Raw genomic sequence first — 26,929 nt, 5'->3', positions numbered from 1 at the left:
TTTGTATCCTGCAATGTTACCAAATTCATTGATGAGCTCAAACAGTTTTCTGGTAACATCTTCAGGATTTTCTATCTGTAGTATCATGTTATCTGCAAACAGTGATAGTTTTACTTCTTTTCCAATTTGGATTCCTTTTAGTTCTTTTCTTCTCTGATTACAGTGAATTTAGGATTTCCAAAACTGTTGAATAAACTGGTGAGAGTGGATATCCGTACCTTGTTCTGATCTTAGAGGAAATGCTTTCAGCTTATCACCATTCAGTAGGATGTTGACTGTAGGTTTGTCATATATGGCTTTTGTTATGTTGAATTATGTTTCTTCTATGTCCACCTTCTGGAGATTTTCATTATACATGAGTGTGAATTCTGTCAGAAGCTTTTCCTGTATCTGTTGAGAGGATCACATGGTATGATGATTTATTTATATCATATGGTATGAGTGTTTACTATAAAAAACAAATTTATTCTTCAGTTTGTTAATATGGTGTATTATGCTGATTCATTTGCAGATATTAGAAAAAAAAACCTTGCATCTCAGCAGTAAATCCCAGTTGATCATGGTCTATGAGCCTTTTACTGTATTGTTGGATTTGATTTGCTAGTATTTTTGTTGAAGATTTTTGGGTCTATGTTCACTAGTGATATTGGTCTGTGATTTTCTTCTTTTCTGATATCTTTGTCTGGTTTTGGTACCAGAGTGATGGCCTCACAGAGTGAGTATGGGAGTGTTTTTTGTTTGTTGGGAATTTTAAAATCATGGTTTCAGTTCCATACTTGTGACTGGTCTGCTCATATTTTCTATTTCTTCCTGGGTCAGTCTTGAGAGATGGTACCTTTTTAAGAATTTGTCCATTTATTCTAAGTTGTCCATTTTATTGGCATGTAGTTGCTGTAGTAGTCTCTTATGATCCTTTGTATTCTGTGATGTCCACTGTAGCTCTTCCTTTTTCATTTCTAATTTTATTGATTTGAGCCCTCTGGTTTTTCTTGATGAGTCTGGCTAAAGGTTTGTCAATTTTGTTTATCTTTTCAAAGAACTAGCTGTCTAGTTTCACTGATCTTATCTATTGTTTTCTTTGTCTCTGTTTCTTTTTTTACTGCTATGATCTTTACCATCTCTTTGCTTGCACTGTGGGTTTTATTTGTTGCTCTTTTTCTAGTGGCTTTAGGTATAACTTTAGGTTGTTTATTTGGGATTTATCCTGTTTCCTGAGATAAGACTTGCCATTTAGCACTGGTTTTGCTGCATCTGTTTTGCATCCTCATGCTTTGGTTTTCGCTTGTCTCTAGGTATTTTCCGACTTCCTCTCTGACTTTTTCAGTGATCCCTTGATTGTTTAGCAGCATACTGTTTAGCCTCCACGTGTTTCTGTTCTTTGCAGTTTTAATGGAATGCTCTATAGATATCAATTAAGTCCCTCTGGTCTAATGTGTCATTTAAGGCCTGTGTTTCCTTATTTTCTTTCTGAATGATCCATCCGTTGATCAAAGAGTATCACTGTCGATTTCTCCTTTAATGGCTATTAGTATTTGCCTTATATATTGAAGTGCTCCTATGTTGGGTACATATATATTTACATATATATAAATATATTACAACTGTTATATCTTCTTCTTGGATTGATCCCTTGATGACTATGTAGTATCCGTCTTTGTATCTTGTAACAGTCTTTAAAGAATATTTTGTCTGATATATGTATTGCTACTCCAGCTTTCTTTTGATTTGCACTTGCATGGAATACCTTTTTCCATCCCCTCACTTTCAGTCTGTATGTGTCCCTAGGTCTGAAGTGTGTCTCTTGTAGACAGCACATACATAGGTCTTGTTTTTGTAAGCATTTAGCCAGTCTATGTTTCTTGGTTGGAGCATTTAATCCAGTTACATTTCAGATAATTATCAATGTATATGTTCTTTTTTTTGCTATTTTATTAATTGTTCTGGAATTGTTTCTTGTAGGTTTTTTTCTTTCCTTTCTCTTTTCTTCTCTCCTCTTGTGATTTGACAACTTTAGTGTTGTGTTTCGGCTGCTTTTTTCCGTGTGCACCTACTGTAGATTTTCCGTTTGTGATTACCATGAGGTTTGGATACAGCAGGCTATACATAAACAAGATCGTTTTCAGTTGCTTGCCTTTTCATTTCAAATACACTTCCAATATCCTGCATTTGTGCTCTCCTAGTCTCACAATCACTGGTTTTGACATCATATTTGAGTATGAATGATTTCCTACCATTACTGTATGTTTGCCTTTAATGGTGAGCTTTGCCATTTGTAATTTGCTTGTTTCTAGTTGTGGCTCTTTTTTTCTTTTTGCCTAGAGAAGTTCCTTTAGCATTTGTTGCAAAGCTGGTTTGGTGGTGCAGAGTTCTCCAGCTTTTGCTTGTCTGTAAAACTTTTGATTTCTTAATTGCATCTGAAAGAGAACCTTGCTTGTAGACTCCTGCTTGTAGATTCTTGGTTGTAGACTCTTCCCTTTCATAACTTTAAATATATTATACCACTTCCTAAGAGTTTCTGCTGAAAATCAGCTTTATAACCTTATGGGAGTTCCTTTGTATGCTATTTGTTGATTTTTCCTTGTTGCTATTAAAATTTTCTTTGTCTTTAATTTTTGTCAATTGGATTATTGTGAATCTTGAGTGTTTCTCCTTGTGTTTAACCTACCTGGGATTCTCTGAGCTTTCTGGACGTGGGTGACTGTTTCCATTCCCACGTCACGGAATTTTTTAGCTGATATCTCTTCAAATATTTTCTCAGGTCCTTTCTCTCTCTTCTTGTGGGACCCTATGATGAAAATGTTGGTGCATTTAATGTTGCTCCTGAGGCCTCTCAGACTCATTTCTTTTCATTCTCTTTATATTCTGTTCCATAGTAGTGATTTCCACAATTCTGTATTCCAACTCACTTATCCATTCTTCCGCCTCATTTATTCTATTCATTTGAGTGTATTTTTCATTTCAGTATTTTATTGTTCATCTATGCTTGTTCATTCCTTAGATCTTCTAGCTCTGTTTTAAGCATTTCTTGCATCTTTTCTATCTGTGCCTGCATTATTTTTTTGAGATCTTGGATAATCTTTGCTGTTATTACTCTGAATTCTTTTTTGGGTAGATTGCCTATCTCCACTTCATTTAGCTGGTCACCTGGGGTTTTATCTTGTTTCTTCATCTCAGACATATTCTGCCATTTCATTTTTATCTACCTTTCTATGATTGCAGTTTGTGTTCACAGGCTGCAGGGTTGTAGGTCTTCTTGCTTCTGTTGTCTGCCCCCTGGTGGACAAGGCTGGTATAAGATGCTTGTGCTGGCATCCTGCTGGGCGGAATTGGTTTCGTCCCACCAGTGCATGAAACTGGTTCTTGTCCCTCAGGTGGGCAGAGCTGTGTCAACAGGTGTGTTTATTGGGCAGTCACATGCTCAGGAAGTTTTTAACCAGCTTGTCTGCTAATGGGTGAGGCTGTGTTCCCACCATTCTGGTTGGTTCAGTTCAGTCCAGTCGCTCATTCGTGTCTGACTCTTTGCGACCCCATGAATCACAGCACGCCAGGCCTCCCTGTCCATCACCAACTCCCGGAGTCCACCAACTCCACGTCCATTGAGTCAGTGACACCATCCTGCCATCTCATCCTCTGTCGTCCCCTTCTCCTCCTGCCCCCAATGCCTCCCAGCATCAGAATCTTTTCCAATGAGTCAACTCTTCTGGTTGGTTAGCCTGTGGCATCCCAGAATTGGAGCCTATAGGCTGCTGTGTGGGGCCAGGTCATGGTGAAAAAATGATGGCCTTTAGGAGGGCTCACAGCAATGAGAACTCCCCAGAAGTATTGCCACCAGTGTCTTTGTCCCTACAGTAAGTCACAGCTGTACCCCAGCCTTGCAAGAGACCGTCTAATACCAGCAGGCTCTTATGAGGTCACTGCTTTTCCCCCTGGGTCTTGCTGTGCACAAGACTCTGTGTGTGCCCTCTAAGAGTGGGGCTTCTGTTTTCCCCAGTTCTGCAAACAAACCCTGCTGACCTTCAAAGTCAGATGTTCTGGGGGCTCCTCCTCCCGTTGACAGACCGCCAGGCTGGGGAGCCTGATGTAAGGCACAGAACGTTCATTCCTGTGGCAGAACCTCCACAATATAATTGCTTTCCAATCTGTGGGTTTCCCACCCAGCAGGTATTGGATTTGATTTTATCGCAACTGCACCCCTCTTACTGTCTTGTTATGGGCTCTTCTTTGTCTTTGAACCTACGATATCTTTTTTGGTAGGTTCCACCATTTCTTTGTTACTGATGGCTTTCAGCAGTTAGTTGTGATTTTGGTGTTTTTGTGAGAAGGGGGGAAGCTCACTACCTTCTAGTTTTTCATCTCCTGAGAGTCTCTGCACCCTTACCATTTTGAATAATGCCTGCCACACAGAAGGTACTCAAAAAATACAGGTTGGGTGAAAGAAATAATGAATTGATACATCTTCAGAGACAAAAGGTAAAGAAGTTATCTCAGACTTTGAGGCACCGAGGCATGTGAGGTACACATGCTACAGCATTTAACAGCTTTGGGATTCCATTAACAGACTCACAAAGTCCACCACCGGGAACATGCTGCAGCGAGGCCACCGCTGCATGTTCCCGCCAGGTGCTTTCAGAAAGGCTTCAAGTCAAAGGCCGTTATACAGAGTAGGACTGACTACCCCTTCCACAATAATAATGGTAATCCTAGCTGCCACAGACTAAATAAGCTATCAATCCTGTAGTAGGACATTTAGGGCCTGTGGGCCAGAATCAGACCACAGGGCTTTGATTTCTGTCTCCACTATCGTACTTCCTGAAGCCTCAGTTTACCCACCTGTAAAATGGGGCTAGTAACAGCACACCCTTCAAAGAACCCTTGGTAAGTGGGATGAATTGTTCCATAATGCTATTGCTTATGTAATGGTAGCTATCATTTCTTGTGGCCTTCTTCATCTGGACCAAACCTACTTCCACCAGAAAGCCTTTCATTTTTGACCACCTTCTTCACTTATGACAATCTATGTCTTGTGGTAAGGGAGCTGGACCAGCTTGCTTCCAAAGGGTGCTCTTACTATGTCTGCATGTTCTCACGTGAGAAGAATGTGGCTTCTCCAGTGTCATGCTTTCTCTTGATCATGTTCCCTCTCTGCTGCTTGCACAGAGAAGACACTTCTGAGGCTCACTGTTCCCTCAAGAGCTGATCTAACCCTCTTTGCCTGACCCTGCTGTCACACTATCTTTAGCCAACCTGGGCACTCAGTCTGGTGCTCCCTGCCTTGCCTGCAAAAAAGTCTCCTTCAGTGTTCCAGGCCTCGTAAACAGCGCAAGACAAAGTCTAGTACTGAGTCCTGTGATAAATGCAGAAAAAAGCAGGCAGCGCCTGGGCCTCCAGGCCAAAAATTTGGGCTCAGCCCTGAGAACAGAATGGGGTCCTGTTCTCCAGGCAAGAAAGCTGGGGTTTCACATTCTCCCCCTGCAAGAGAGTTCCTTGATGCCTAGACTCCTGCTTCATTCAGTCAGATGTCCAGCTCCTCAGAATAACTTGGAGGGAATATCAGTGGATCTATTTTGTGAAATAAAATACCAGTCTATAACTCACCACACTGAGGTAAGCATTTTCCACATTTCCTTTTCTGAAATGAGACTGTCCATGAAAAAGATAGTAATTTCTTATGTTGTATTTCAAGTTATACAAAGAAGTTTAAGCTTCAGGAAGGCCTTTTATATCCTGCCCTCTGTATAAATTAAAGCCTAATATCCACTAGAGTGGTATTACCTATTTTATGTGTAAAGAAAGAAATGTGTCTGAAAGTGCAAATATTTAAAAAGGAAAGGGGGGAAAAAGCCTGTTTCATCAGTGGACAGCAAGCTTCTTTATGGAAATCTGTGTTTGTACAACAGGGAAGAGGCAACACATCCTAACTCCCCTTAAAAGGTCCTGACTTTAATGTATCTTCTAAGAAGATCTTTAAATATAACAGTCTCTGAAATTAAGATTAGGCTGAAAATCTGCCTTTACAGTTTTTGACGCACACATACATGCAAAAAAAAACACAAAAAACAAATATAATAACACTTTTAAAAGTAGGCAAAAGAAAGGGATTATTAACACGTGAGTTCACACACTTAGTCAAGAGAAGGGCTGTCTGCTGGGCCACAGTGAGGATAGACAAATCACTTTGATTTTGCAGCCTGATGGGAGAAACCGTACTGTGGGCTTAAGATCAAACAAAATGAGAACTGGGATGGCCTCTTTTCCGGTTCCCCAAAGCCATCTGTTCTTATCCTAAAGGTTATGAGGATTACTGAACAAATAGGACCCTGTTCCTTCCTTGGGAAAACTTGTTTATACTGTATCCGTTTTTAGATCTTGTAAAAGCTGGTGAACTCGGTTCTTCCCCACTAGCCGGAATTCTTCCACACTCAGCAGATATCAACAGGAAAGGGCTTCAGTCCCTGATGACTGTGGAAGCAGGGAGCGCAGATCAGGCCTTAAGAAGCTGGTGGCACTACCAGAGGGGACGGCAGAGACAGGCTCCAGCATGTTTATAGAACGATGAGCCGCTTTGAAAGGACAAGAGAGATACCGAAATCTAGGTGAATTTACTCTGACAGTGACAGCGGCATTGTCTCCTCTTTCATGGTTCACACGGGTCTGGTCTAAGGATTCATTTTGGAACTGTCAAAGCTTCAAGCAGAAGATGATTCTCAGTGACTGAAACTTGGTTAAACAAATTTCACTGTGCAAGGAAAAATTCAGTTACTTTTGGAAATACTGTGGGGGAAGACATCTCATGCAGAAAACCAGAAAATAACTGGGTTAGCCAGACAGGAAGTGCTATGTCCTGTGCAGGGACCCAGGGATGTGGGTGATGGGACAGCGAGGCTCCCAGCCTAGCCCATCCTGGAGAGTCAGCTAAGGAAGTTCTCAGCAGGAGGAATGATCAGAGCCAGCAATGCTGACAACCTAACCCACCTGGAGCAAAACGCTGGAGAGTCTGGCCAGTGCCCAAAACTGACCTAAGTGACAAATACTGATAACATTAAATATCCACGGAATAAAATACCCACAATCCCATACTCATGTAAACACAGAGTAAAATGAATAAATAACAGGGACTGGTGAGAGAAAGGACAGATATTTCCCAAGCATCTATGAAAAATATGTAGAAGGGATAAGAAAAATAGAAAATCACCATTAAGCAAACGTTACAGTAATAATCATCTGCAAGAACTATTAATTGACCCTAAAAATCAGCAGGTAAAATTATTATTAAAAAACAGGTCTAGTCTCCTTATTAAACAGGTGTTTAGTAGAAACAGATCAAAGCACCTTCCCACAAGGTATGTATTAATTACACATGGAAAAGGTAGTGTCTCCCCAGGGAGAGAGCTGGCGCCACCTTCAGCGTGTGAGGAGACGGGCCAGCAAGCACGCTGGCACACCAGCTGTGTGCGGTGCTGAGGGCATGGCACTATTTCTGAGGCGTTCCTGCCTGGAAAGGCACGATCCCAGTCTGACCATAGGAAGGCATCAGAGCAACCCACAGTGGGAGACTGTTTATAAAATAACTGGTCTGAATTCTTGCCAAGGTCACGAAAGAAACAGGCTGAGTGACCATCACATGTTGAAGGAGACTGAGGTGGCCTGGACACCAAGGTAATGTGGAATCCCGAGTGAATCCTGTTCCCCAATTCTGGGGACTTGGTTTAGGTAAGATGTTAACAGGAGGGGAAGCTGGGTGAAGAGCATATGGGAACTCCCTGTACTACTCACGCAATGATTCTGTGAGTCTAAAATTATTATGAAACAAAGGGTTAAACATAAAATTGGAGTTAGCTTGGCTTGACTTAGCATCCCACCAGGACCAGGTTAGGATATACACACTTCTAAGGTGAGACCTCAGATCCTGACGGTAACCACTGTATACCTCTGAGGAGGCCCAGAAAAGGATGAACTGGTGTGGACATCAGCCATGCCCATCTCCAGGAAGATGAGGGGACAATGCCCTCTAAAACATGACAGCCCCAGTACCCCTGAAGAATGCTACATTCCTTAATAACCTCTCTTTAGATTTTTCAAAACCTAAACAAATCCGTCAAACCATTCTGCTTGTTTTCTCCAGCAAAGGAAAGTTAAGTCCATAAAAGTAAATTTTAAGTAAAATCTATTTTCTGGACCTTTTAATTCTGAAAAACCTTTTAAAAAATCAGGTAATTTTCTGAATCAAAGAAGAAATGAATTCTTATAAATATTATTAGTGTTCGTCTCTTGCTAGATCTGTAGATACCAATGGAGAAATGGGTCCAGGGAAAAGTAATTATATACTTCAGGAAAGGAGATAAAATGCTTTATGCCCCGAACCTGGCTTGCAGCTACAGAACCAAGGCATGATTCCACATCATGCTGGAATATCTGTGTCCTACCAGATCTCACACAGCTCTTCCGTATCCCTGAACTCATGCTGAAGCAATGAGCACAGCATCATTTGGAGGTCCACCAGGATGGTGGTCCACGCCTACCTCCCACTGCGTTGCAGCGAGACGTCATCTCCCAGAGCACCAGGGCCATGGAGTAGACATCCGTCTGCTTGAAGGACTCCACGTTCTCCAGATTCATCCTGGACTCGAGGACCTCTGGAGCCATGTATCTCGCCGTTCCCACCTAAAGAAGAACACACACGGAGGCCCGTCATCCAACTCCCACTGCAGGTCTGCTTTCAAAATACAGCTGACGCTTGGCCCCCTACGTGAGTAGTTGTTGGTCTTTAAAAACCATGAAGCTTTTTAAGATAATGAGACCTGCATAGAAAGGTAGAGCTTATGTAATTTTTTAAAAAAATAGGTTGTCTCTCCCTGAGAAACCTTGAAAGAATATAAAGAACAAATGCCAAAAGAAGGAAATGGCAAAGCCCAGAGCTGCTGTGTCTAGGCTCAGGACACAAGATCATCATACCACGTGTGCAGTGACGTCTTTGCAGAGACCCTGAGACCACACTGGTGATGGACACTTTCAGTGTTTTTCCAAATTAAATATCTTTTCATTCTTGAAACTCCAAGATACGAGGTGAAAATAATAACTGCCAGGATTCTTTTTGTCCCCTGAGGGTTGCGTTAGTCTCCTTTGTTCACCCCCCGGTACGTTCTAGTGTGCCGAGGATGTCATATAATTACATAAAAGCTCTGCTGAGTTGAACTATATGGAAGTATTTCCACTACAAGCTCAAATCTGGTCATTTTATAAATTTGATAGGCATGCTGTGTGATTTTATCTGACAGTATGAAAACACTGTGATACATAGGAAAAAAGAAAAAAATATTTCTAAGGAAAAAATCATTTGAGTGAGTAATAATGCAGGTTGTATAGACTGACTAAATAACAGCGACGTCCTACCTTCCCAAGGATCCAGGGGAATGTCAAGTGAGTTGATAATGTTACTCCAAAATAATGCTTTTTATTGTCATGCATTAGAAGACAAGTTTCTTTTTAATAAGTCACTCCACGACTGGTCACCCTGGCACATTGATTCATCTGAGTTTCAACGTGCTCATCTCCTCACTGGATGTGCACCCCTGGAGGGCTGCCTAAGCAGTGACGAGATGCTCCAAAAGCACAACCCTCAGCCTGGTCAGAGGAGGCAACGATGCTCCCAAGACTTTGCTCTCAGTCACAGCCAAGCTTCTGGTGTGTGAAACACGGGGCCCATCTTTTATAAAGGATGACAACAACGCTGTGTGTGCATGCTAAGTCGCTTCAGTCGTCTCTGACTCGCAACCCCATGGACTATAGCCCGCCAGGCTCCTCTGTCCATGGGATTCTCTAGGCAAGAATGCTGGCGTGGGTTGCCTTTTCCTTCTCCAGGGGACCTTCCTGGCCTAGGGACTGAACCCAAGTCTTATCTGTCTCCTGCACTGGCAGGTGGGTTCTTTACCATAGTGCCACCTGGGGCACCCAGTGGTAACGTTAGTCAGTCTCTAATAGCTCCTTAGCCAAAAAAGGTTTCCAGTTTAATCTGTGAGATGTTTCAAAAGAACTCTCCCTTCACCCAGTCAGTCACTCACTCTGTAGATACTTATTGGTCTCTTTGCCTGTTCAAGGCCTTGTGTTGGATGTGACCAAATGTATGTGGATTTGGACTTCAAGGAGACTGCCTTCTAAAATGGTAAAAAAAAAAAAAAAAAGACAACATAAGGACCAAAAGTACAGAGCAGAAAGAGGCTGAGTACAAGGAAAAAGAGATACTAGCAGTGCTTGAAGCAAAGAAAAAAAGTCTAAATGGACGAGAAATGAAGACTGACTCAAGGAGAAAATGGCTGTGCTAGATTGGGAAGGGTCTGAGAGCCAGAGAGAGAAGTGCTGCTGGCTGTGGGAGGCACCCTGGCAGGAGAGCAGGGCGCTTCCAGGGCTGAGTGGATCCCCTGGGGGAGGTCAGAGTGCAGGGTGGAAGGAGCGCGAGCCGGAGGGGCGCAGCAGCGAGGGGTGCAGCAGTGAGGGGCAGGGCCACCCTACCTGCCCACTGTTGGCCAGGTCATCCACTGACAGGGTGGGGTCCAGCCGCAGTGAGAGCCCGAAGTCGCAGAGGCAGCAGGTGAGGTCGCCCTTGACCAGGATGTTGGAGCTCTTGAGGTCCCTGTGCACGATGGGCATCTTGGGCCGGCCGCACAGGGTGTGGTCGCTGTGCAGGTGCGCGATGCCGCGGGCCAGCGAGCCGCCCAGCCGGCGCAGGTCCTCCCAGCTGATGACGTGGCGCGTCAGGTACTCCTGCAGGTTGCCCTTGGCGTGGAAGGCAGTGATGAGCCAGTACTGCTTGCCCAGCTCCGTCTTGCGCTCCTCGGCCGTCAGGAACTGCAGGATGTTCTCGTGCTTGAGGTTGATGTCCGAGAAGATGTCCTTCTCCGTCTTCCAGGAGGCATACTCCTCGTAGGGGAAGATCTTGACGGCCACGGTCTCGAACTGCTCAGACGTGTTCTGCTTCAGCTTGGCCTTGTAGACCTCGGCGAAGCGCCCCTTGCCCACCAGGGTGTCCAGCTCAATGGGCAGCAGCTCCGTGTTGTGGTTGATGTTGTTGGCGCAGGTGGAGCTGATGTCGGAGCGGTCGTCCTCCAGGATGATGGCCAGGTGCTCACTGAACTCCATCAGCTTGCGCGGCTTGCCCGAGTCCCAGGCTGGGCTCAGCTTCTGCTGCCGGTGGATGCGGTAGCAGTAGAAAGTGATGATGACTGCGATGGCGATGCCCAGCGGTGGCAGGAGGCTGACGCCTGTCACTTGGAAGATAACCAGCAGCAAGTCGGGGTTACTGCTGGTGTACTCTGAAGTGGAAACACAGAGAAGGAGCGGGTCAGCAGGTGTGCCCTGGGAAGAAGTGGTCCACACCCCAGGCACTGTGGGATTTACCATCAGCACAGTTTTAATGGACACGGTATGGTAAGTTTTTATTCCAGGCATGGATGCTTGGGTGTGCTTGTCCATCTGGCCATCTAGTCAACGTCTTTTACTCTTCCCTCAAAACTTAGCTGGGAAATCAAAATTCACCATCAACCAATCAGAACTGAGAACAAGCTGATTACAAGCTGAGAACAAGGCCCTCCTCACTGGCCTTTAAAAATGCTCTGCTGGCTCTATTCACAATAGTCAGGACATACAAATAACCTAAATGTCCATCAACAGATGAATGGATGAAGATGTACATATATACCATGGAGTATATAAGTATATATAAGAAAGAATTAAATACTGCCACTGCCAGATACACGGATGTACCTAGAGGTTATCACACTAAGCGAAGACAAACATATGACATCAGTTACATGTGGAATCCACAGTGTGGCACAGACGAACCTACCTACAAAACAGAAACACACTCACAGACACGGAAACAGACAGGGTTACCACGAAGGGATGGAGAGGGCTGGGGTGCGAGTCTGGGTTACGCAGATGCAAACTGTTATACACGGGATAAGCAAACTCCTGCTATAGACCAGGCAACTATGGTCAACATCCTGTGTCAAACCATAACGGAGAACAGTAGGAAAAAGAACACACACACATATATGTATATGTAACTGAGTCACTTTGCTGTGCGGAATTAACATTGTAAATTGGCTATACTTCAATAAAATTTTTAAAAACAGGAAGAAGGAAAAATTTGGTGATTGAATCTTGAAAACCTAAGTTCTTACTCACACTGGCAGGCTGCATGGGACCCCAGGGTAGGTGGGACCAGAGGCTGAAGTGTGATGGGACAAAATGGTTGCAGGAAAAGATTGAACTACAGGAGAAATAGAAACTCTTGTGGAGATATGGATGGTCCCTGTTACCCAGCAAAGAATGAGCCTCGAGATCAAGACTGAGGGGACAGATAAAATGATACTGATGCAGTATCAGCATCAGACACCGCAGCAGATGCTGCAGAAAATAACATTCCTCTCCTGTAACTCCACCTCTACTATCTGGACTATCCAATGGGAATGTTTTCTTCAAGTGGACACCTGTCTGTAACAACATAAGATGTCTTATAAATAAATGTGTTTAATTCTCTGCTTGTTCCTCCCATGAGAAAGTAAGCTCTACAGGGGTAAATCTAGAGGTCCTGATCACCACACTCTACTAAGCAGCTGGTGCAGGGTAGAAGCTGGATGAATGATTAATGAGACAAAGTCCCTCCCTTCTTGGATAAAGAAGATGTGGTACATATAGACAACAGAATACGACTCAACCATAAAAAAGAACAAAATGCCATTTTTGCAGCAACATGGATGGAGCTAGAGATTATCACACTAAGTAAAGTCAGACAGACAAATACAATATGTTATCACTTACATATGGAATCTGAAATATTGCACAAATGAACTTATCTATGAAACAAACAGAATCACAGACGTAACAGACAGACTTGTGCTTGCCCGAGGGAGAGGGTTGGGGGAGGGATGGATTGGGAGTTTGGGGTTAGCAGGTGTAAACTAGTATGTATACGATGGATAAATAACAAAGTCCTACTATTTAGCACAGGAAACTATTTTAATACCCTATGATAAACCATAATGGAAAAGAATATGAAAAAGGGAATGTATATATATATTCCTTTATATATACATATTGGAATGTACATATATATGTGTTCAGTTCAGTTCAGTCGCTCAGTCGTGTCCGACTCTTTGCGACCCTATGAATTGTAGCACACCAGGCCTCCCTCACCAACTCCCGGAGTTCACTCAAACTGACGCCCATCGAGCTGGTGATGCCATCCAGCCATCTCATCCTCTGTCGTCCCCTTCTCCTCCTGCCCCCAATCCCTCCCAGCATAACTGAGTTAATTTGCTGTACAGCAGAAATTAACACTGTAAATCAACTAGACTTTAATTTAAAAAACTCCCTCTCATTCTCCACGCTGTTCAGCAGGGGTCAGCAAACTATGGCCCCAGGGTACAGGGGATGCTCTTGTTCAACCTCAAGAGGGATGGATTTTCCATTTTTAAAGGGCTGTTTAAATTAAAAAAAAAAAAAAAGACACTAAGTAGTTCATACAACAGAGATCACTTCTGGCCCTAAAACATCTACTACCTGGCCCTTTACAGAAAAAGTCTGCTCGCCCCCCTTCTACTGGTGCTATTTTAACAACCTGCAATGCACCGGGGAAATCTAAAGAGCCGTCATGTTGCTCCAATGTGAATATTCTTTTATGGATGAGAAAACAACTCAATGAAAAACTTCTAAATATTAATTGCATAATTATTTAGCTGTGTGTCCAATTCATTAAAGGCGGTAAAACATCCAAATGAACTGTTCATGTATCACTGATAATTTTATTTTCCAATTCCTGTCCATTTATGAAAAAGAATATTCCTTGCTGATTTCTAGTCTTTTTCAGGTTAAAGGAAACACAGAAACAGAAATCTGAAATTTACCGATTAAAGAAGACTCTAGAAACCCCCCTTTCAATATCAGAAACCAAATGTTACCTTCCCCTCAAATTTCCTGTGATTTCTTTTTGAAAACCTACACATAAAAATTTGGTGGGGAGGGAATTATCTATTAACATCTGTCAGTCTTGAAACTTCAAAGAGGTGGTGAAAAACCCTAACAATAGCAAATCAGGCTGAAAGGAAGCTCTGGGATGTGGCTTTATCTAAACAGAAGCCACCCACACCCTCTCAGAGTTAACCCCTGAGTTGCTCCTAGAGAAACCAGCAGCTGTGGGTATAGCAGGTACAATCAGCTTCTCCTTTACTCAGGGACCAGCAGGGAGCATTTCTTCCTGCCAACCCCCAATTACACATAGAAGAGTAAACTGAATACAAATTATATACTTCTCTGTGTGCCAAGAGTTTTATATAATATTTATATTTAGTGGACAGAAAACCCCATGAGATAGATACTGCTATTATTATAAACCCCATTCTGTAGATTCTCAAACTCTGATTAGAGACGCCCGCTCGTAACCCCATGCCATGCTGTCTCTAAACTTCACATCACTGGGAGCCAATTAAGAATGCCTTCATACAAGCGCTCAATTGGATGAAGTGGCTGTCTTCACTTGGGGCTGGCCTAAGTGACTGCAGGCCAGTCCACTAAGTGATCCCGGGGCATCCAAAGGGGCACATTTGGGTGTGTAGACTGCTCCCCTTGGTTCTTAACGAAGAACCAATGTTCCTGCCACTGTGCATCTCTCTCCTGTCTGGGAATCAGAAGTCTTACACAAGGAAGAACCTTAAACCTTTTTGCTTTCTTCTCTCAGAACCCATCATCACAGGACACAGCTTGTACAGAACTCAAGACATAATTGCTGAACTACTGAGGGAGGAGGCAGATGGGCCCCCCGGAAGGATAAAGCAACTGGAAATTCATTCTCTATTGACTAAAACTCCAAGACAAGAATAGCAGGACAATTAAGGGAGAAGGCTGGGCCCCCGCTCAAACCACATACTTCTCATTCCGGAAGTCAGGAAACCTCCCCGACCACACATGCACAGAAAAGCTCCCTGCAGGCTGGAGAGGGAACAATGTCTTGGGATGCTCTACCCAGAGGCCTCTTCGGTAGGATCCATCTTGGCTAAGAGATGTGTGCGCACACTTGGGAGGATCCTGAGATATACCAAACACAGACTGTGAACCAGGCAAATCAAAATGACTGGCCAAAGGAAAACCGGAAAAAAACGCCCCATATAAGTGATTTAAACTGCCATGAGGATGCGACTCAGGGACTCTCCCTCTGAGTCTGCCTGTGTGTCTATCCACGCATACCATACTCTTTCCTGCTAATAAAACACTTTACTTGCTTCACTACGTTCCATCTCTGTGGAAGTTCTTTTCTGCAGAGCAGAAGGGCCAGGGCCCTTGTCAGTGACCACTGACCTAGTGGCTATGATCCGGTGCTTCCACCGCTGCAACCCAGCCCCAGTCTCTGAATGGGAACCCAAGCCCCGCTCCAAGCTGTTGCAGGCCGAGGACACCCGAGATCAAGGATCAGTACTCTCCATCACCTATTTCTCGGACACACAAGTAACCAGTGCTCAGAACCTGAGGTTCACTTTACACTCCCCTGTTGCAACAAGGGACAACGGTGGCCACACCGAGTTCTGGGGTTCCTACAAAGGAGGGGACGCCTCCCAGGCGCACACAGAGGTGACTCAGCCTGGGCTCCAGAGACAGAATTCAGTGGGCCTGGAAGCTTACATGGGCAAAATGACACCTTTTTATTTTCTCTAATCTTTAACTAAAATTTCACATTTCCCAGCATGAGCCATGCCATGACTTTGTCACCAAGAGAAACCACAGATAATTTTATGCTGTGTTAACATTTCTTGCAGAGGCCTCAACGAATCCTTTATATTCAGCACTTAGCCATTTCAGTTTGTTCCATCTGATGCTAGATCTTGTTACTTAAACCATTACTATAGAAGAAGCAAAGATTACTATAGCACAGATTTCTTAAATCATTTGTATGGTTTAATTGTATGACTCTAGGTTGGATTTTCTTTGAATTCCCGTGTGTGCTGTTTTAGGCATTTAAAGACATCACTGTGAAGAGATCCGCAGGCTTTGCTAGGCATCCCAGCATGCATGGCGCGCACAGCACCAGAGAGAAGGCATCGAGTGCTGGTCTCCCTGCCCAGGTTTCCTGGAGTGGAAACTTCCAGACGCCTCTGTTTCTGCAGGAACTGAGTAAGGGAGAAGTGGTGCCAGAGTGGTCCTCCTGGGGTGGTGTGTTGTACGCCCCAGGGACAAGGGTAGATTCTGCCCTTGTGAGGGGAGCTCTGCAGTGGAAAAGGATGGGAAACCCTCCTCTGAACTCTGTGAAGAACGCTGGAGGTAACCAACCCCTCATGGGCTTTACTGAGCTGAGTCCCGGGTCCCTCACTGTATCAGCAGCATCTCACTTTACTCCCCCAGCAGCCTTCTGTTCACTGCCTAGTTTACAGAGGGGCTACGAGAGGGAAGGGAGGGGCAGGTGGAAAGGAGGGAAGGCAGAGAGAGCGTGGGGGTGGGGAGGGGAGGAACTGAGGGGTCCCATTTCCTTCAGGTCTGATGGCTCCAGAGCACGTGTTCTCTCCACACCACCAAGCTGTCTCCCCAGCAATGGCCCCAGCAGGCTGTTTAGTAATTCCCAAAATTTCCAACCAAATGTGTCCCACATACAGGAGCCCAAGTGAGCTGCAAATAAACAGCCATTTGCAAATGTCAGAATCTTGATAAATAAATATTTTTTAAGGACAAACGTCAAAGATAAATGTTAGTATGCCCTAAAAACATACAAACTGGCAGAAAACCTCAAGGGGAAATTCCTTGGTATAGGTTCCTCCCGAGTAATTTAAAAGTAAACAACTGGCCTAATCCCGCACACACACACACCACAATGAAAAGAGGTCACTCCCAAGCTCCTTCAAGTCCTCTGTGAGGCCCAAATCCATCGCTGCTTGCCAAAAGGAACTTAACACTGAATCTCTATAATTTATTTTTTCTTCAAAAAAATCACATAGAGAAAAAGACATTAAATTAAGGTCAAGAGTAAAAATGCCTATATGGATTGTTTAATGCATCTTGATAAAAACCAAATCAACAGAGCTAACTGTGAGAGATGTGTGCTTACTTCACTAGTTGAATTGGCTCTGCAATTCCTCTGACTCAGTGAAGCAGTCTGGGCAGAAATTTACCAAGGCACGAAGTGACCCAAGCAACAGAAAGGGCTATCAGATGCTCGCTGTCTATACGCCTCGGTGCACTGGTGAACACGGCAAGACAACCACAGAGCTTCTTGAAGCCGGCAGTGACACCTAACCACAGAGACTTTCACATGCCAACATGTTCATCTAAAGCAACAGGATATATACGCAACTGGCTGAGAGCCAAACAAGGAAGCTGTGCTCGAGAGAGAGAGGCTGGGGGGAAGGGAGAATTTCCTGTCTAAAGCCACTGGGTTAATGGCGATATTTAAAACTACAGCTTTCATTTACTGAGAACCTACTAAATGCCAAGCACTGGTTTCATGTGGACTATTTTGAAGTCCTGTAGCCACGCTGCTAGGTCTGAATCAGGTCTCATTTCCCAGACACGTACACGGGGATCCTGTGTGTACAGCAGAGGCTGGCGTGGCAGGTCACTTCCTAGACACACGGGGATCCTGTGTGTACAGAGGAGGCTGGCGTGGCAGGTCACTTCCTAGACACACGCATGGGGATCCTGTGTGTACAGCAGAGGCTGGCGTGGCAGGTCACTTCCTAGACAGGCGCACGGGGATCCTGTGTGTACAGTGGAGGCTGGAGTGGCAGGCAGTGGCCAGCTGCAGGCGGAGTGTCCCTCAAGAGGGATGCTGATGATAGCTCCCAGGATTTTTGGCCAACAGAGGGTTCAACATGAACTTTTAGAGAAAGGACCCGACTGACTATACAGTCAAAGAGAAGGAAAGAGAGTAAAGAGAAACACTGAAATCAGAGGAATGGAAAACAAAGACACAGAAGGGATCAGCAACACTCTGGACAGACTCTGCTGCAGTGACCAACACAGCAGGTGAACCTCGGTGACACTGACGCGCAGCGAAGGGCAGACAGAGGCCTGGAGGACACAGAATCTCAGGCAGTGGAAAAGCTTTTTGCCAATAAGTTTGAAAACTTAAACAATACTGGTCAATGTCCTAAAAATTAATATGTGTAATTTACTAAAACTGAGCCAAGAAAAACTTGAATAGTCTTACAAACATTAAAGTAATTGAGTAGTTAAAAATCTTCCTAGATTATAACTGTAATTTTGAATCTTTTTTAAAGCCCATGATTCACTGTCAAATTTCTTAGTACCAATGACTGGATGCACATGTCAGAGTTTGTTTTTTGCAGAATTGCCAACCCCCTAAACTTCCTACAATAAAAATGCCAGGGGACTTCTCGTAGAAATGTTTGACCATTGTCTAAACAAGTGGGGAACCATCAGATATATCCGGAATGTGCCTCTATGAAATCAATGGTCCACCTGTTTAAAGTCAAAGTCACAAAAAGCAAGAGACACACGGAAGAGTCAAAGCAACTGAGGGTCATGGTGGTCCTTGACTGGGTCAGCAACGCCCTCACTGCTTTGGGGAAGCTGAACTGTGACTGTAATACACCCCCACCCCCAAATACACACGGGGATGAGAAGGAGGTAAATACAAGGGGAGGGTACACAGGGGCTTATTGCTGCATTCTCTCCGCTTATCTGAAAGCTTCGTTTTCCCAGTAGAAACAGGAAGAAAGTATCCAAAAACATGCGAGCAACAATGCTCCCCTCAAAGCCCCTAATACACACCCATCTCAGATGAAGCTGAGAGCCACCAAGCTTCCAAGGACAGGTCATTTCAATGTCACCCAAACTCAGTAAATAGGAAAAGCACTGTGTCTCATTCTTTGAAAACAGGACAACCAAAACCAAAGAGAATATATGAAAATTACAGAACAATCTCTCTCACATACTACGATTTGAAAAACGAATTCTAAATAAAAATGGTGTGTTGAGCGGTGCTAAGTTGCTTCAGTCGTGTCTGACTCTTTGCGACCCTATGGCCTGCCAAGCTCCTCGTCCATGGGATTCTCCAGGCAAGAATAACTGGAGTGAGTTGCCATGCCCTGCTCCAGGGGATCTTCCTCACCCAGGGATCAAACCCTTGTCTCTTATGTCTCCTGCGTTGACATTCATGTTCTTTACCACTAGCACCAATAATAAAAATGTTAGCAATCCAAATCCAGCCAAAGCTATAAAAGCATTATTTTAAATTAAAAACAAAAATGCAAATGAAACAACTCCTATCACTGACCACACTAATAATTTAAAGGAGAAAAAAAATGTATGATCCATTCGGTAGACACAGAGAAAGTATATGATAAAGCAAAAGGCCTCCATAAGGAATACATACCAACAATCTTCAGCAAACCTTATTCTAATGGGGATATTTCAAATGCAATCCTTTGAAAAATGGTTCAGGCACTGAGGCCAACTAGAGCTATTTCTACTCAACATGACTTACATCCCAAGCAACCAGCACTGGGAGGCAGAATGGTGGAATGTGCCATGCCGGGTAAGAAAGTCGACCCAGATAGGCTCATCTCACCTGGTCCTTTACACCTGATCAGCGTTGTTCAGTCTCCAGATGTCACTGGGCTTGCTCATCTACTGTATGGACAGAGCCACTGACAGGCAACTGCCTTTCTGATGATACAGTTTTATGTAAGGGATGATTGGCATCAGGAAGACAAGCTCACAATATTAAAAGCCCTCTTCATTCAGTCCAAAAACCCTATTATTTCCAAAGAGACCAACACAAAGTACATTTTGTTAAAACGGCTTATTTGAGAATTTTTATCCCAAGTCTCCTGTATATCCCCAAATCATCTCTCTGCCCCGCTGTGTTTGCTGCCTGGGGTTTAAGGTCACTTTTTTGTGCAGGACATTACCCAACAGTGACTGAATTTCAAATCCTGAACTCCTTGCGGCCCTTGGAAGGAAACTTCTCTTGAGCTTTCCAAGTCTACAATCTAAGGAAGGTATTGTACTTTTCATGTTACTTCTTTGCCTCTAAACCAGACACTACATTGAGCTGAGATTCGATTTCATGATTTTCTTAATACACACTTACAAGTTGCCGTTACTGACAATTTGAAGAAAAAATTGTCAATAGAAGTCTAGAAAAAAAAGTTCTAGACTTAAACTAGTAATATTTTATCAGACAATAGAAACCCCTAAGAATAATCAAAGTAGGTTCTACAATGGCAGTCCAGTGTTTGGGACTCTGTACTTTCATTGGCAAAGGTCCGGGTTCTATCCCTGGTTGAGAAATTAAGATCCCACAAGCCATGCAGCATGGAAAGAAAAAAACAAAACCAAAACCTGACAGTTATTATTCTGTATATTTAGAGGAAGCAGCATGGTAGATGTTGGTTTTTAAGAACTTGGGATTCTGAAGCTTTTGCACAGCAAAAGAAACAAAAAGACAACCCAAGAACGGGAGAAAAGGTCTGCAAATGAAGAGACCCACAAGGGATTAATCTCTAAAATATGCAAAGAGCTCGTGCAGCTCAATATTAAAAAAAAAAAAATCAAAAAAGCAGGCGGGGGTGTTTCTGGTAGCTCAGTGGTAAAAAAATCCATCTGCCGATGCAGGGGATACGGGTTCAACCTGACACAGGACGATCCCACAGCCCGCGGAACTAAGCCTGCATGCCACAACTACAGAGCCTGTGCTCTGGAGCCCCAGAGCCGCAACTGTGGAAGCCCACGTGTCCTGGAGCCAGTTCTCTGCAATGAGAGAAGCCTATGCATCCCAACTAGAGAAGACCCAGCACAGGGATTGGGACTCCCAAAAATAAATGATGTTTTTTTTTAATTCTAAAAAAAAAAAATGAGCTAAATAGACATATCTCCAAAGAAGACATATGTATAGCCAAAATGCACATGAAAAGATGATCAGTATTTTAATTATTAAAGAAAAGCAAATCAAAACTACAATGACGCACCACCTCCCATTGATCAGAATGGCCACTATCAAAAAAATCTACAAACAATAAATGCTGGAGAGGACGTGGAGAAAAGGGAACCATCCTACACTGTTGTTGGTGGGAATGTAAATTGGTAACAGCTACTATGGAGGACAGTATGGAGGTTTCTTAGAAACAAAGCTACCATACAATCCGGCAATCCCACTCCTAGGCATGTATCTGGAGAAATATGTTGTCCCATGTTCACTGCAGCACTGTTTACAATAGCCAAGACATGGAAGCCACCACAATGTCCATCAACAGATGAACAGTAAAAGAAGACATGCCGTATATATGTGTGTGTGTGTGTGTAATAGAATATTACTCAGCCATTAAAAAGAATGAAATAATGCCATTTGCAGCAATATGGGTAGACCTGGAGATGATCATACTAAGTGAAATAAGTCAGACAGAGAAAGACAAATTTCATATGATATCACTTCAGGTAGAATCTAAAAACTGATACAAATGAACAAATTAACAAAATAGGAACAGACTCCAAGACTTCAAAAATAAACTTACAGTTACCAAAGGGGAAAGTGTGGGAGAGGGATAAATTAGGAATATAGGATTAGTAGGTACAAACAATTGATACTATATATAAAACAGGTAAACAATTAAGGACCATATAGCACAGGGAACTATATTCAATACCTTGTAATAATCTACAATGGAAAAGAATGTGTGTGTGTATATATGTATATATAACTGAGCCACTCTGCTGCACACCTCAAACACCCACAGTACTGTAAATCAACCATACCTCAATTAAAAAAAAAAAAAAAGCAAGTAGAAGGCTATGGAGGGAGTCAGTCTGGATATACTAAGAGAAGAGAGGCAGGTGCTTTTTGTCTGTCTGGTTTGAATTCTGTTTTCCCAGAGGCAAAACTCAGTTTTACCACATATCTAGTGATGCTGGACCCAGTTATAATAAAGAAGATGTTGAAAGTGAACAAAAGGTGCCCACATCCCGTAAACATTTACTGGCTAAGTTCCAAGTGTGCTCACTCAACATACAAGGGAAGCATTACTGAGTCACAGCCCTGGGCCCTAGACGACACGGATCCCTAGAGGAAAATATACAGGCCCTTGTAAAAAGCAAAGCAAACTGCCTCCTTATTCTGCGACATCCACATTCTGTTAGCTTTCCTCTGTTCTTGCCCCATCTCTCCCTTACACCCTCATCCATCATACTACATATATACTTTCTAATCCGGGAGTTACTATATATACATACTTTCTAACTTGGGAGTTCCAAAATTTTGTATATTTTCTCATCTTTAAAAATACTGACGGCATGGTACAAAAAGAATCTCCTGGAACGCTGCTATTCAGGGTATGCCCTCAGACCAGTGCAGTCAGCAGGCACTACCTGGGGACTTAGGGAAACTCAGCACCTCAGCCCTGTGCTCCACTGTGGCAGCAAACCTGCGCATGACAGAGTCCTCTATGAGACTCACTTACACAGTCCGGCTTGAGAAGCACTGCTTCAGCGAACCGGAGAAGGCAATGGCACCCCACTCCAGTACTCTTGCCTGGAAAATCCCATGGATGGAGGATCCTGGCAGGCTGCAGTCCAGGGGGTCACTAAGAGTCGGACACGACTGAGCGACTTCACTTTCACTTTTCCCTTTCATGCACTGGAGAAGAAAATGGCAACCCACTCCAGTGTTCTTGCCTGGAGAATCCCAGGGATGCGGGAGTCTGGTGGGCTGCCATCTACCGGGTCGCACAGAGTCGGACACGACTGAAGTGACTTAGCAGCAGTAGCAGCTACAGTGAACATCCCTTGGGAGTCTGCCACAGACAGGACTTGTTGGCAAAGCCCTAGGACAACCATACTCTGCCAGCCAGTGAGAAAATGGCCCATGAGAACGTTCTAGTAGAAAAACTGCAGGGGGAGTGCAGAGAGAGAGACAGATAATTCCCTATCCATCATCTCAAGAAAAAGTAAACAAATTCAGCCAAATAGTAAAAAACCACCTAAATTAAACAACAGAAGGCCAGGAGCTCAAGCAGGGCTTAATTAAACTTCCAGCACGTGGACAGCACTGTTTGACGCTAGACAGACTTCGAGAATACTTTTTCCCCAAATGATGGAATTCTCTCCAGCCCATGTGATTGTTTTCTTCTAACTGTACATATTTCAAAAGTAAGCTTTTGCTTCCCTCCTCACATCCCACTCCACAGTCTCCATTATTTACTTCTTCCCTTCCTCTCTCCCCCGAAAAGGGCCTTTCAGGCAGTCTACTTCAGGATGACACCTCTTCAGAACACTCCTGAGAGGTGCAGAGGAAACCTGCCATAAAGGTAACCACAGCAGGACTCCATTCCTCTGTAAATCACCCCATACTCTACACCCTGACAGACATCTTAGGAGAAAGTCTTAACACTGGGTTATTCTAAAACACATTCTTTATAATCAGGCATGGGCTTCCCATAAGCCCACTTACCAGCTTTCCTGCTATTCTCTGAAGCAAAAGACGACACAATGACTCCCTCTTCTGTGGGATAGGAGTTCTCAAACTGTTGCTGGGCATTTAGCCCATTTCCCTAAATCATCTTTTTCAGGCTCAAAATCTCTATTTTCTTCAGTCACTCCTGAAAAGACCTACTTATCACACTCATATTTATCAGACCCTAAAATCTGCCCGCCCAGCAAGAAGCAGGCACCCCATATACACTGGGTCCTTTTTCTGAGTATAAAGTGATCTGTCCTCCGAAATCATTCTTGTTCCTCAAGATTCTCTGACGTTTCACCAGACCCAGCTCTACCACGTGGAATGCAGTAGCGCAGGACGCCCGCCGCTCTCAGCAAGGTGTGGAGACAACTCCTGGCCTGTATGCTCTTGCCTCCTTTTCACTCTCTTCACCAGCTCCCCAATTTCAGAATGACCTGAACTCACCTCTGAACCCGCTGAGCAGATGCGAAGCCCGCTTTCTGATACGCTGCTTACCTGCCATCACCTGTGTGAACTGACAGGCCTCGTCTCATACGTGTGTTTGGCTTAGTTTCCCAAGTGGTCATTTCAGGCAGGCAGAGCCCGGGTCGTCCCCGCCGGGAGCATTCCTGCCCCTGTGCTGCTCGTCCCTCCCGCAGGAGACAGAGCCTACAAGGAGCCAGGCTCTGCCCGCGACACGGACACCTCTCATGACCGTCTTTCCTCCACGGGCTGACCGCGCGTTCTGGAGCAGGATCTCCTCACTGCCTTGTCCAGGCGAGAGTCCTCCGGGCGCTCACTCAGCCTGGGCTGGGTGTAGGCCCCCTTCCCCGCTGCTGCCCCGATTCTCTCATTCTGTTCCTTGGCTGGAAAAGAACGGTCTGGGCCGTATCATCTACCCTGTCTCAGGGCCCTTCGCGGTTTCGGGAAACCTGAAGGTAGAGAGACGGGGCTGGAGTGACCCCACTATCTTCTCCAACAGGGAGGCCAGAAGGCTTTAGAAAAGCACATCAGTTGTGCACATTACCAACGCCTGTCTCGTTACCAAAACACCGCCACCCCCTGCCTTCCCCCTGGCTCCGCCTGAAGCACGCTCTGGCTGGTTTTCGGCCCCCACCCCTGCCGTCTCTCCTCAGGGCTGCAGATGGACCTGCCCGGAATGTGTCATCTCACCGGTTCTGAGGTGCCCACCCAGGCCTCGTTCTGAAGTGCTTGCTTGTGGAGTGTGGCGAGCTCGGTGATAGCCTCCGTAAAGGCGTCCTGCTGTTCCCAGGGGAGGGCTGACCCAGGTGTGCGGCCTGCTGTTCTTCTGCTCCTCCAGCCTCAAGGGCTGAATCTGGCCACTTCCTGTGGTGGCTGCCACTCTAATTGTCCCCATCCTCTTTCAGGTTATATGGGGAACAGGATGAAAAACATAAATCCCTTTGGCAGAACAAACTGTCTTGAATTCAGTGGTTTCCAACACTGGCTGCATATCAGAATATCTTGGTGAGCTGGGTTTTTTGTTTTTTGTTTTAATCCTGACACCAGGCCCCAGACCAATTAAGTCCGAAACTGCAGGGCTAAGACCCAGTTAATGAGTCATTTTTTTAAAGCTTCTCAGGTGTTTCCAATGTGTAGCCAAGGCCGAGACCGACCTCAGCCTGACAGGAGGCTAGGATACAACCCCAGAAAAAAAGAAGTTGTGAAAAGAATTTTAATCACTGCTTGTAGGATCCATTGTTCCTGACACTGGAGCCAGCGACAGAGGTGTATATATATTTTTTAAAGTAGAGAAGCAAATATGTATTGTTTCTTTAAAAGTTAATATTAGCTTTTGTAAGGCATAATTATTGCTGTGAACATTGAAATTTTACATAATTAGCAACGAGCAAGAGTTATTTGAGGATCAGAAAAGGTTTTCCAAAAAACCAGTCAGCCAGATGTCCAACTAGAGGTAAATACAGCCTCTGGGGTTCAGAACGGGCGGAAATGAGGGTCAGTTTCCCAGTGGCTAGCTAACTCCAGTGTTTTTCCACTGGTGGGACATTGGGGTACTTGGAAAGAAGCAAACAGTCTCCTGGACCCTTTTCACCATCACCCATCTGTGTGTTGTTTACAGAACACGAGGCGGTGGCTGTGAGAGGAGAGACTTGTAACAAGGCCAGCCCCACTGGCCCAAGCATCTCACTGGTCACTCACATCCAGGGGCTGGGATTCGAGACAGACTGTGTCCTTAATGGATTCCACTCGGCTGTGATTCACGTCAGAATGAGGCTCCAGGGTAGAAATATTCACAGCCGGCAACCACACATGGCCTCAAACCATCTTTGTTTACTTTGCTGCTTAGGGAAAAGGGAAAAAAAACCTACAGAAGCCAGTTGCTTTGCCTGAAGACACTTCAAATACACGCTAAGCCTCACTGGACTGAGTCACCGTACCCTCCGGCACGTACAATCTTTATCATCTCCTTCACCAGACAAGGGCTGTACTCGGGGATTCAGGGGAGGGGGGGGTGCTTCTAAGTCATTCATGACCCAAGGCTCCTTCAGCACTGAGTCATCACCTCAAATAACTGATTTCTTTTCCCAGGAACGAGACATGGAACTTCAATCCATAATTGTCTTTCTCATCTAACAACTTTTCTCCACCGGCTTTCCACACTTATATTTTTCCTTTTGCTTTGAGACCAGAAAGTAAATCTGCTTTGTTTTCCTTGAAACAAAAAGGCCCAGCTGGCGAGCCGGCTATTTTGAGTGGCGAGAGCGCGCTCACGGGCAGCAGCACACCCAGGGCCGCCCGGCACCAGCATTCTGCTGCTGCTGCTTTACCGGCAGAAACTCAGCACTTCCCCACGGAACCAGCCCCTGCATGCTGGAGCAGAAGGAACGCAAAGTGGGACTGGAGAGGAAGGAGGCAGCACGTCCCAGCGCTCCCTGCCTCACAAACCAAGACGCGTCCACAGAGCGCGCAAGGCGCGTGGTCCACACCCAGAGTGGGTCTGCTGGGTGGCGGGAAGCGACAGGATTAAGGTCACACAGGTCCACGGGGACCCAGCTGGCTGAGATGATCTGCTAGCAAGTTAAACAGAGACAGGAAACCGCGTGTCTGATACTGTAAAAAAAAAAAAAAAGTCATCTGTCTTCCTGCCAGCTTTAGGCTTGCAAACCAAAGAGTCTGTTTTCATTTAAAAGAAACTCGACAACAATGAGAGGAGAGAAGGAGACTGTGGCTACCAGGAGCCCCTGCCCCTTGCGCTCGGCCTCTGGGGTACCTCGGGGCCTGCAGGCAGCTCGCGGGCGGCCGTCGGCACTCACGTCGCTGCGTGGAGGCTGCATCGCTGTTTAACCACATCTGGTGAACTCTGAGTCAGAGTGGTTTCTAGAGCCCCGGTTCCTAAGTTAATTAGATATAACTGACGTATTTACTGACAGTTCCATCCTATAAAAATATAAAATCTCATGCAACCTAGAGATAGATGCAGTCAGGGGAAAGGCCAAGAGAAATTAAGAATGGGAG

At 44.7% G+C, this 26,929-nt stretch overlaps 1 protein-coding gene across 2 annotated transcripts in view; it reads right to left on the bottom strand.

Moving 5' to 3' along the window:
• TGFBR2 (transforming growth factor beta receptor 2) overlaps nt 1-26,929 on the bottom strand; it is a 92,441-nt gene that overhangs the window by 14,646 nt on the left and 50,866 nt on the right. For both annotated transcript variants that reach the window (XM_061395725.1, XM_061395726.1), the window contains 2 exons: nt 10,507-11,306; nt 8,520-8,661 (listed from right to left, as the gene is read on the bottom strand). In XM_061395725.1, the coding sequence (XP_061251709.1) occupies nt 8,520-8,661; nt 10,507-11,306 (942 nt within the window). The remainder of the gene's footprint in view (nt 1-8,519; nt 8,662-10,506; nt 11,307-26,929) is intronic.

The sequence above is a fragment of the Bos javanicus genome, chromosome 22 (assembly GCF_032452875.1).
Source record: "Bos javanicus breed banteng chromosome 22, ARS-OSU_banteng_1.0, whole genome shotgun sequence".
NCBI classification, from domain to species: domain Eukaryota; kingdom Metazoa; phylum Chordata; class Mammalia; order Artiodactyla; family Bovidae; genus Bos; species Bos javanicus.
The sequence above is the reverse complement of the archived record's forward strand: the minus strand, read 5'-3'. Positions and strand labels throughout refer to the sequence as shown.